Here is a 12806-nt window from a genome sequence, read left to right as displayed (position 1 = left end):
AAGCAACTCTGCTTTCCCCATCTGTGCCAATATGTTTCAGACTAGTCTTTGAAATGCTGCAAATGCAGATGAATATGACATAAAATAGGAACTGATTACATACACATTCTGTATGTGAGTAATGGCAACATAGAATACAGATGACATTACATGTTCATGGAGCATACTGTACAACTCTGCTTCACATATGCAAATATGTAGAGATCACTGAAGTACACCATGCCATCTCTACTATATTGGTTCTAGGAGCTCAAAATATATTGGTTCATTTCTCACAAATAAAGTGACAAAAAACTTCTTCACCCCTTGCACATGAGGAGTTCTAATATGAAGATGTATCAAAGAATGATAGATGCATTTGATCCAGATTATGTTTTACAAGCCAAAGAATCCATCAATTTACTTCTTTCCTTTCATTACTAAAAAAGGGACTGTATAAAACTTCCTACACACATTGTTTAACTCTTTTTAGCTCTCTTTGGGAGGCTTTCCCTTCACAAGAAGCACAAACTCAAATAAGGATTTCTCTTAAAAGTATACACCTAAATTACACCTTCATGGAAATATTTGACATCTGTCCACCATATTTCCTTTCTGCTCTTCTAGTACTACACTTTTGAGTACACTGATGACATGAAGTAAAAAACTGAAATAAGGAAAGACTATTTAAAAAATCATTTGCATGTAAATATTTCACTTATATAGTATATGCTCACTTCAGCACATTCTGTTCATTCAGATCATAATAGAAACAGGAAGACCCTTCCATATCCACATATATTTATCTTTAAGAGTTCACATCATATATTTTGGCTCCCTAAATTTAGAGCACTTGAAAAAAGAATTGACTCCTCATTAAGTACACTGCATGGGTTCAGTTTGTGTATCTAAGAGCCTAACTCTGTTAAAATAACTTGTTTCCCCTGTTTTGTACCTAAAGTCCTCAATCCATTGGGTATTTGGCACTAGGAAATCACAGACTATGGGCTCATAATGCCACATGGTTCTGATTCTGCAAAATGAGTCTAAATGGATACTCAAGTCAGCCGTGTATATTATATACAGAAAAAAATACTAGGACAAACTTCTGTAAACAGGAAGAAATAAATTTAAACTAAAGTAAGCATGAAGGGGAAAGAGTAGAAACAACTACTACTATACTATACATTATGTTTAACTAAACTATTTTTTATATCAGGGTAATACCAATCTGCAATTCAGTTCCGGAAACAACTGACCTTGCTTTCATACAGTGGTTTTTAGCATGTCTTGTTTATAAAAAGAAATACATGAATACCCATACAGGTTTAAAAGAATAAGTTAATTGCCGTCTATTCAGCGTTATGCTGGTAAATGTTTAACAATTGGCTCTCTAGAGAAAAAAGCCCCAGTTAAATCATTTTTCAATTTCCATTGTGTGAATTATACCACCATGGCCAGTTCTATTCTACTAATGGCATAACACCCAACTTCCAAAATTCCTGAAAATTTACCAAACGGTTCCCGCTAGCCAGTGCAAGCTCACCCCAGCACACCCTTCGTTGGCTGTGGAAATAACGTCCATCTCACTTCTGCCTCATAGACTTACTTACTGGAATACTTTTGCCTAGTCTGACGTCCCTGTCATTTTGCCAGCCCCAAGGTGATTAGGATGACCCTGATGTGATATATAGTTCCAGAAAAGATACTGAAAGGTGAAGGGATATGTGATTTGCAGTGAATAAGATCTAGAAACAACTTGTGAGGAAATTGAACTTGTGACCTTAGAACTGTCAAATCTATCTAGTTTGCTTGATCTCCCATTTCTAGGGTTAAACCGAGTAATAATAAAATAAATGAATTTCAGAACTTTGGCAGTTTTCCTTTAATTGAAAGTATGCTTTTCTATCATTACAAGGGGAAGTTCCAGACTTCAACTTAATAAAAATCAGCAGTAGTTTTAAGCTACATTAGATTTCCACACTAAACAGAAACAGCTGAGAAGCCGCAGCAGGTAGGTCTGGCTAAGGCAGTGTAGAACGCAGTGGCTGGCCTCCTCTTGCAATGTCCTGACTATCCATCATGGGAAAATCAGCAGGATCCCTCAGGGCCCATATAAGGTGTTCATAATCTGTTATTCTGCTGCTTATTTGTTTTTCCAAAATGCATCTGAACCTCCCCAGAGCAGTGTGTTTTTGTTTTATTTTTTGTTCTTCACATTTCCATTACAATCCTCAAACAGGGATCGGAAATAGAGGACCCAACTCACAGAATGAATGTTTCAGATGAAAAGTCCTGAGGTCACCTAACCTGTGTTAGGACAGTTTACAAAACAGCTGAAGGAAACTCTGAGCGATAAAGCCCCTAGTCCAAGGCCATGTGCTCAGCCCTGTGATGGGACTCTGTGTCACTTGCAAGGCTCTTTCTTCACCAAATCATCTTTTCTCCCATTTGGTCAAAGATTTAGTGAAAACAGAGAGAAAAAGTTTTTATTCTTTACAAGATGCTACAGTTACTAAAACAGTGAATAGAAAATCTTAAGGGAGTAACAAACATACAGAAAAAATGTAAATATTTGACAACTTTAATTTTGTGTCATACTACACTCAGATTTAGGCAAATCCCAGTCATCCATTTTAAATATGCTTAAAAAATTATAATCAGAAGGCTCTGCTTTTTTTAAAAAAAGCATTTATGTTTGTTTCTACCATTATGCAAGCAAGACATGAAGATTTTTCAAAATTAAGATCAAATGATTATATTTATCATCAGGTTCTTCACCCTGTAGCTTTCAACCATGGAACCATGACTTACATATATATCTATCGTGACCTGCACTTCAAATAATTTGTTATCATTAATAGCAAAATTTGCAAACGTTTCACTTTTTCCCTTTTGTTTTCTGATGAATTAGAGCTGATTCTATATTCCCTCTAAAATGACTCTATTCATACATACTTCCACTCCTGTTTACTTGAATATGTGGGAGGAAAAGAGGTAGAATTCCAGGTGGTGCTGCCAGGAATTGTGTCACTTACATAAAGACCACTAATTATTATTTTCAGTTTGAAGAATCCATTAATAGTGTCCTAAGATCTTTGTGAATTCTTCATCTTTGCTCATCCTATCCCTACATAGCCCACTCTGCAAAAGCCTGTATTCATTTTTCTGCGGCCTCTAAGCAACTAAGAGAAAATTTCTGCCGCTGTTTGAGTCCATCAGAGGCCAGTACAGAGCTTCTGATGAGGTAAATGCTTATTCAATATTGAAACAAAGAAACTCAAACCTCACCACTGCCTGGCATCTTCACCCACATGTAGATTCTAAAGCATTACAAGGACAGCAGAAGTCCCAGAGATCATCTAAAGGCTGAGTGGTCTTTTTGCTCTTTCATACTAAAAAGTTAAAAAAAAAAAGACTAACCCACTTTTGTCATATCCAATGACATTTTATTATGCCCAACAGGGAGTTTTTACAGAGCTGAGTAGAAAAGTTCTCACATCCTTTTAAATAATGTATAGTTACTTTGAAAAGTGCTTGGAAATATAGGAAGATCAAATGAAACCAGGCAGCTCTGAGTTTCTCAGTCCACCTCAAAAAAAAAAAATCGTACAATACGCACACTAATAGAGGCAAGGCACATCTCATCTCTTGCTAGTTATAAAATTATAAGCCAACACCATCCTTGGTTCAATTGTAAACTGAGTCAGATTTCTCACTTTACCCTTAATATTAATATGAACATTGCTCAGAGGCTACTATCATTTCTCAGGTGCCTTCCATGCAATCACCTTCTCAAGCAAGCACCCAAAACCCTACAGATTTGCGATCACCACTATTTCCACAGAATTGAAGCAGCCTCTGCAAGATCAGATAGCTCCAATTCCCGTTGGGTCACTAGAATTGAACCCATATCTTCTGACGCTCCGGCAGCTTTTCCTCCTTTATCCATACTCCTCACACTTCTAGCCAAAGTCTAGTGTCTGTCTACTTGGATAAGCTCTTTCACAATTTATATCACTTTTGTTTAAAAAGGGAGGAGGGCAAGTTAAAAGAACTCTAATTTTAATTTGATACTTTACTTTCCATTGAAATATTTTTGAATCAAGCAGTCCAAAAATCTGATAAAAATGGCGATATTAGTATATATTTGTGGATCAAGTTTTCCAGACCTGTCAGGTTTCCAGCATGAAGCCTCAGAAATCTCAGGAACTGGGGCTGAGCCTCCCAAGCTACCCTCATACCCTGCTTCAGTTTCAATCATCTCCCAGATTTATGAATTCATTTGAGTGATTGGGGCTGATTCAAATACAGGGAATTAGCATCCCTGCTCTGAGCAGTCAAATGATGAGAACTTCACCTACCTGGGGAAGCCCTTCTCTGAATATGTGCATTTCTGTTTCTTCTGCAAAAATGTTGAATACCTTTCAAATCAATAATTACTTATGAATGAAAGGCACTCTGGTAGAAAATTTAAGGAGAATATGTGAGGCAGGCTCGCATGGTCCTATAAGAGGTTGTATTTTTCTGCCACAAAACTTCATTAGGAGGGATGAGTTCACACACCTATCCCTACAACAGTCACAGCTTTAACTACACATGTTCCATGAGCCAGGTGGCTTGGTTCAGGGGTTCGGTTCGATGAATTAGACCCTACCCCACTGCCAAGTAATAAAGTTGCTGCTTGGAGAAGTCACTCTGAATGGACGAAATGAAAAGGAAATGAACATGACCAGGACAAAAAAGGAGTTATTTGTGTCGTTGGAAAGAAATTTGGGGTGGGGTGGGCATAATTATCCATTCATTTTCCATCAAAACCATCTTTTAAAATGCCACTCAATCACTAACCTGAACATGCAGTTCTCTTAGAACTCTAGACAATAGACTCAGAAGGTCTATCTGTTTTGGTACTTTCAAAAAGCTATGCATTTTGGCTTTTTACAGGTAATATAATCTCTGAGAGACTCAATGTTTTAAAGATTTACCCATTACATTCTGGAAACAGCTAGAAAAACTGAAGCAAAGAGATGGCACCCAAGCTTAGGAACAGAGAAATAAACAGAACCTATGGATTCTACTAAATCATTGTCTGAAAATGCAATCTATTTAAAAAATGCAATTCTAAGTGAGTAAAAGAGAAAACTGTTCAATATATATGTGAAATTCTATATGTTTATTCACTGTTATACATGTGGTGCCTGGAGTAATACCTGGCACTGAAGGAGCTAAACAAGTATTTGTTGAATAAATAAGTAAAAATGTGAGAATAAAAACGGCCAGCCTTCTCAACCATACCTCTGATTGGAGGCCTGAAAACAGTTTTATGAATCAATTTGAAGTATCTTTACCATAAACCAGACTTTTACAGGACATCCATTGAAGTATAAGGGTAAGAATTTTCCTTCTCACAGATGAAATTCAACAAGGCATCAAGAGGAGGCAAAGGTGTTGGTTTTATATTATACTTAGTTTCATTTAGTATCACAAAAAGGAGAATACGACAGTGTGTATAAGGAATACCCTGCTGACCCAACGCTTTTCAAAACAGACCTAAAGAAAGATAACATGAATCGCACAGGCCCCCGTGGCTTCTGAGCCCCAAGCAAGGCAGAGGCTTGTTTCAGGAAGCCGCACTGGGTCAGTGCAAACGACGCAGCTCATCTTTACCCCTCCCTTTACCTGTGAGCCGTGTTGGGTGATATCCAGTCTTAGGATCTAGAAAACAAGGAGTTTATTAGTAACCCACAGCATGAGCTGAAGGGATTGTGCTGCCTCTCAGAAATATAAAATATCAAATTAAGGCAATTATTTAAAGAAACGAAACGTAGCAATTATAGGAGAGCAAGTGACTCAAGAAACCAAGGTTCTCCATGTTCCCACAGGGCAGGAAAGACTGGGAGATGTGAAACCCAGCTGTCTGACAATCCACTTCTCACCAGCAGCTGACCGTGGATGTTTAATTTGGAAGTGGTGTGTTACACAGGTTCAGCCACTCATAGGGAGAGCTCTGCTTGGCAAAAACACTACAACCCCACGAAGAATGGGAAGCGGAAACCTAACTACAATTATTAAAATGATAAGCCTAGTAAAATGTTGAACCAACTTTAAAGAAATAAATAGGCAGAACCAGAACAGATTACTATAAAATTCTAAGTTTAATTTCTATCAGTACCTATAGCACAGTGCCTGACCACATGAAAGCACATGATAAATGTCAGAAAAATTGCAATAAAATAAGAAGGCTTAATACTTTGGAAATACACAGAACTTAAAATCAATCTGAGGCATTGGTTTTCTACTGCTTGTATGTCCACAGCTCTTTACATTGTAAAAAGCATATAAATCTCCCTTGATGTGAGAATTTTCTGTTAGACTTGTTAAGCATTCCTGTGACCATTTATCCTGAAAATGCGTGATCCTAGGAACCATATTCTACTGAATAGCCCTAGCTTTGCAGCTTAAGGGAAGCCCACTTGCAGGTATCTCCAGATGGTCTCTAGCCAGTGAGCTTCCTACTCCCCATTCTTGAGATTATTCTAAGATTTTTCCAAACAAAACTCTTCCTTTATAATGTAGTGCCTTCCAAATTAAGCATTTACATTACTAGATGGAAATTAAATGTCAGGGAAGTTAACCTTCACAGGGATAAGGTGGACCAGTCAATTTCTCTGTTAAAAGAATTTGAAGTAGTGAATGGAGTGGGCAAAACTCTGGAGCCACATTCAGACAGTAGGCTTTGAAGAGGAGCTTGGAACAAATCCAAGGTGGGAGAAATTTTAGTAAGCTGGTTAGAGAATTTGTAAATATAATTAGCTTATTTATTTTCTTAGAAGTTGTCCTTTTGGAAGCAAATTAAGAAAACATACAGCCCATGCAGCTGGAGTAGAAAGGCATGATTGAAGTCCCTCAGCCTAAAGGTAGATTTCAGGTACACTGAAATATTAGCAAGGAGAGTCACATTCTAAAGCTACCTCAAAAAAGCTGAGGAAAAGGGAAAAGGGAAACCAGTCACATCAGTTCTTTGACATCACACAAGTGAGTTACAGGTTTTACTGCAGCAAGAATCTTGTGAAAAAGAAAACTTCAAAGCTAGACCTACCCAGCAGAGTGAGTAAAAATTAAGTGATAGACAAAAACAGTTTTGCCTAATAGTAAGTGTTCAGGAATCCCGGCTGCTGCACACTGGCAGTTCTCTCCAGCACAGACAGAAGTCAGACACTGAGGGTAAAAGAATGTCATTTGAGGTCTCATTTTGAGCAGGTAACTTAACTTCTCTATAGTTTCTCACATGTGAAAGTAGATAACACCACCCTCTCTCTCTTGGTTTTTCCCAACATTTCAAGAAGACTTGCTTTTGAGAACCTGGCTCCCAAAAAGTCTAACTGCTGTTAGAGAAGAAGAATCATCACCACCACCATTATCCTCATTGTTATTATTATTATGAGATTTTGTATAGGAAAACCTTAGAATCAGCCTCAGTGGTACTTATGACATTTCATCTTACACTGTTAGGCAATTAATAGTATGTCTATAACAGACTGTCTTAGCTCAGCACTACTGACACTGTAGGACAGATAAAGCTTTTGTTTGGGGGGACTGTCATATGCTTTGGGGGCTATATGGCAGCATTCCTAGGCTCCACTCAGTAAGTACATACTAGTAGCATCCCCAAGTTATAATGACCAAAACATCTTCAAACACTGTCGAATATCCCATGAGCGGGGAAGTCATCCTGGCTGAGAACCACTGGTTATTACCAATGACAGGGAATTAGCAGCTCAGAAAATGCTGAGCATTCTCTGAGGAGGCAGTGAGCCCAACAAGCAGAAGTACAATGCTGGTGCCGGCTGTCACCCACCAGGTCCCACATTCTTACTCAGTGTATGGCATGGAATTTTAAAACAAGTACTTGTCAGGAAACCACAGAGCAGCAAGCTCAGAATTCCTGAACTTACAAAATAGCCCATGGAAACGCTGTGGTGGAAATATAATAAAGCAATAAAGTGCAAACTACACAGACAGGAACAGTTTGGCAAATGTTCCCCAATCAGCCCCACTCAGTGACCTAGTCATAGCATGAGCAACGCCCTTTCTTCTCAACTGCATTAAGAGAGAAGTGTGGTCAGAGGGAACAAGCCAGAAACGCCTGCGTTTTCACTCAGCTGGCGATTCTGGCTTCAGGCAAGGCTCAGTGTCTCTGTTGCAGTTTTTCCAGTTGTAAAATGGAGCTGGTAATAATGAATACCCTGACCTAACTAGTTTTTTATTCTAAGTTGAGGATATCCATTCTCCATTCACTGTAGGGCCTCAGGTTATAATAATCACTAGGGGGAGAATCACTACAACCACAAGAAATAATTTTATCTCTGACCTTTTGGCATGAAAAATGGAATATATTTCATCTTTCCATTGGAACATTTTAGTTTGCCTCCCCATGTCATGTCACCTGCGTCAGTCTTCTTTGAGCTATCTGTACATGGGCTAGAGATATTATGCATATTAGCATTTCATAAGCCCCCTCCTTTTATTTATTCATTATTATCCTCTGAAGGAAACTTTTTAAGCATTTTTTTCTAATCATGTCCCTCACTTTATGAAATTTTAATACAAGAGATATACTTCATATCTTTTTATGTACTGTGGCCCTTTGGAGGGCCACAAATCATTTTAAGTTGTAGACTTTTATGTTCCCCAAAAATCAATTTTCACTCCCAGGGGCAATATTACCCCCTCTGAGGATCTGTGGTATAGATGGATCTAGTTTACAAAGTGTACTCAGAGCCTGGAAAGTCACCCTGTACACAGCAGGGACTTAAATGGGGGTTCCTCAAGAGACTGAGAATACTGGACGGGAGAAAGCAGGTAATTTAACAGGACATTGACTATGCATCATCTGGGAGTTCTGACTTCCTAAGAAGAAACCTCTCTTCCAGGACCCCCAAATCTCCAGGCTGACAGCACCCCTCAGTGGCCTCAAGCCCAACTTGGTCTCAACTATAACCTAGTTTCATCTCTGAAGGGGAAGTCAAACAAACATGCATTTCTTGGTAGACAAGCAAAGGACTGTGTTAGGCATTAGAATCATACAAACAAATGGCACATAATGGCAACCACAGAAGCAATCAGACCAATGAAGTCAAGGTACTTGGAGCTTTGGTTTGACAGCTGAGGTGTTGTAGGGCTGGAGTCACAGGGGCAAGGTGGCCTCACAGAGTGGAGAGAGGTTTACAGGAGCAAAGCCTCAGGAACCGAATGGAGGGGAAATGTGCGCATGTACAGAGCATGGGCAATGGGGATCTTGCAGCAGGACGGTGAGTGTGTGCCCTGCACGGTATCAGCTCCAGCCATGTGGCACAGTGGGTAAGATCTGATTTTCTGCATTGTTACATGAAATCTGGATTTTATATAAAATGTGAATTTAAATTTTTAAAGAGAAACACAACTGCAGGCAATATTAAGACTATCATTTTGTAAACTATTTGCAAACAGCAAGAAAAATGTCCTCTCTTCGGTGAGGAGAGACACTCTATGGGACTTCTCAACATCACAGAAAGCAGTGAAATGGGGAGGGGGTGTTACAAAGCTCCTTCATTTATCTAGTATGCCTGTGGGTCCCTAATTCAACAGCCTAATCTAACAGGTAATTATGCACCAAAGTCACTGTTTGAGATCTTTAGCATTTAGAAAAAACTGGAGAATAGTGTGACCTAACTACTTAAAGAAATTTAAATGGCACCCTTCCATAATCACAGTGGGAGGACCTCTGTGTGCTTTTTAAAATGCAGCATATATCAGAAGCTCTTAGTAATCACTGATTTCACCTATACTTAATAAATCACCAATGGTGCATTTTCTGCTAATTAGACAAAATGTAACATCACCAAATGAATATTACCGTACATATGAATTTTTAAATTCCTAAAACATGTTGTAAGCAATTATGTCTCCCTAAAGTTGTAGGTGATATTAAGGGCATGAGTGAATACTAACCCTGAATGCAATGGCTTAACCTGTGGACAATTACATCATTTGGTAGTTCAGAACCTTTTTGAATACAGTCTTCCCAAGTCACAGAGACAGTGCCAACTATATTCTCCAATCTCCAGAGTTTTGCTGGCTAGTTCCAGTTACTTGTCTTCATTTTTCACATCATGACAGTAATAATAATTAATCCAAAGTTTTGTATTTTGCTGACAAACATAAATGCAGCATTCAAAGCACTGTCACCGATAGACAAGTACAATGTGAAAAACAAAAAAAAAGTAATGAATTGAAGAATTTCACAGTGGTTATGGGATCAAGGTCAATGGCTAAAGCAAAGTCAATGTGGAGAAAATTACCTTATTTGTAAACTCTTTAGCTAAGATATGAGTGCTAGGAATAACATTTTATAAAGTAAGTGAATTCTCTTAGTGATATCAGAAGTTAATGTTCACCACCACAAAGTTCTTAAAACAGAAAAGGAAAATGACAGCTAATTCTCTCTCAGCCATTAAATATTGTTAGCACACTCTACTTTTGACATACAAACATAAAAAATATTAAAACTCATGAATCAATGGCTGTCTACTTCAAAGATTTACTTTACTCAGACTAGCTCTGGCTAAGAGACAATATTGTGCTGAATATTCTTTTAGCTACCTAAACACAGAGAGCTCATAGAGATGAGGACTTCTGGACAAAAACAAAACAAAACAAAACAGAAACAGGAATGCTTAAGAGCCATCAACCAAATGAAGGTAAGTCCTTAATTATAATGGAGAATAGGTTTTAGTATTTTAATCTCCAACTTCTGTAAATTTCCAACTCTGTAATCATCCTGTGATAAAAATGGGATGCTACTAATGTCCAGAATAAATCAGTTTTTACTCCTGTTCTTTCTCTACTTTGCCTGAATTGAACTAAGATGGACCCTGAATGAAAAGTCCAAACAAAGTCCCTGAGGCTAAGTCCTTGTCCTGTGTTGGTTCAACACAGAAACTCTGCCTAGTTCACATCAAAACAAGAAAAACAAGAGCGATACTGAGTTCTTCACGTGACTAAATTTATCTATCTTGTAAGATTTTTTTGCCTGAGGTTATCTTTTTCATTAATCTGTTTGATATTAAAGAGCATCTCATTTTATGAAATGATACGGATAATGAATGGGAGCTTCCCTTGGATTTTTCAAATAAACTTATTTCCCAAAATGAAAGGTTGGTGAAACTATATTGGCTCCTCTTTAATTTTAATTTCTGCTAATACTCAAAATCTGAAAACCACTGCTCTGTGTGACTCAGCACGTCCATCTAATTATCTGCAGCAAGGTGCCCTGGTGTTTGGATGAAGCCCCAGCCAGGAAAGAACAGGAGAAGGAATGGGAGGGTGAGTCCTGAAGGATAAGCCCTGGGGCAGAGCCACTGATTAGCTGTACACCTTACCACCCAGCCACTGGGTATGCTGTGGATATTTTAAGGGAGTACTGTGGGTGATCCTAGCTTTATGAATTCAGGACTCTGATCATATGGGCAATTCATTCTGTGACTCTGAAAACTGATCAGTGACAGCATGATAGCATTAACTGAGATGTCAATACCTGGATGAAAAGCGGACTTCCAGCTTCTCCCCTAGGCATGTGAGGGTGCCGCAAAGGGCTAGCAGACAGGGGAACCTCGGAGCAGAGCTTTTCTCAGGTCCTTCACCACTACTCCTCTGCTATCTTGATCAAGAAACTGCACCTCACCCTGCCTTCATTCTCTTCATCTTCTTCTCCATTCTTCACACACACACACAATACGTGCACTCCTGCTCAACTTTCCTCTTCTTGCTACACTAAAGGAGATTCAGACAGCGGCAACTCCAGGGTCCTCTTTGGTGGCACTTGGGAGTTACAGTAGTAGGCAGTAGAACAAACCTCATTACTTACCAAAACAATTTGTGGGCAAACTCAAAGGGGTCTAACCTTGGAATATTAGCTTAGCTAGGTAATTTCTTCCTGAAAGTGATCTGTTTTTAGACTAAGCAAGAGTGAGTAGTAAACCAATTATTTTCACAAAGAAATAGTATTTCTTTCAGTGAGATCAAAAACTAAGGAAACAAAATGTGCAAACCAAGTGAAGGTGGAATTCTAAAGAGAAGAAACCAAAGACGGCAAAAACTCATCTTAAAATTCTAAGAATCCATCTCAATTTCTCTCAAAGGTTCGGTTGAGTTCAATGGTATTCTCTGGCTCAGGTGGATAGCTCTTTCCTCAGCCTAATTAAATACTCCTTGAGGAATTTTGGAGCAAATCTCTGGCTACTTCAGTTTTTTCTTTAGAAAGTGAACTGATGGAAATGATGAACTATGTTTTCTGATTGGGAAATTTAAGTCTCCACGAGTTCTCTGGCTTCACAATCCCATAAGCAAAATATGCTCAGCAAAGCAGCTTTCTTTGGATTTATTTGGCTTCTCAGTGATTTTTCTGTGTGAGCATGGCCCTCAGTTTGGGGGGACATGGTGTGAGACACCTTCCAAAGGGAGATGGTGAGGTATGCCCCTTTGACCCTTGACAGCTGCCGGCACTGCCAGCCCTGCTCAGGTGGCAGGAGGAGGGGACGCTGACCTGCACTGGCTCAGGGGGAAGCTGGACCACGTGCTGCATGCGCTCACTATGGTGATGCCTTGACTCCTCCTCATAGATCACATCCCTCTCGTGCTGGGGCAGGTTCAGGAAACGACGGATGGTGCAGAGGTTTTCCCAGAGGGTGCGGTTTTCTGGGCTGGGGTTCTCCTTCCAGCGGAGCAGTTCACATAGCCAGCCCTAGAGAGAGAGAAGGTCACTTGAGTTAAACCAGCAGAGTGCAGAG

The 12806-nt window shown here is 39.1% G+C and overlaps 1 protein-coding gene across 2 annotated transcripts in view; it reads right to left on the bottom strand.

Annotated features, from left to right (window-relative positions):
• The window catches only part of SATB2 (SATB homeobox 2), a 178786-nt gene that overhangs the window by 21285 nt on the left and 144695 nt on the right, over positions 1 to 12806 (bottom strand). For both annotated transcript variants that reach the window (XM_036900513.2, XM_036900512.2), the window contains one exon: positions 12563 to 12760. In XM_036900513.2, the coding sequence (XP_036756408.1) occupies positions 12563 to 12760 (198 nt within the window). The remainder of the gene's footprint in view (positions 1 to 12562; positions 12761 to 12806) is intronic.

The sequence above is a fragment of the Manis pentadactyla genome, chromosome 6 (assembly GCF_030020395.1).
Source record: "Manis pentadactyla isolate mManPen7 chromosome 6, mManPen7.hap1, whole genome shotgun sequence".
Classification (NCBI taxonomy): Eukaryota; Metazoa; Chordata; class Mammalia; order Pholidota; family Manidae; genus Manis; species Manis pentadactyla.
Note: the sequence above shows the minus strand (reverse complement) of the source record. Positions and strands in the feature narration are given on the sequence as shown.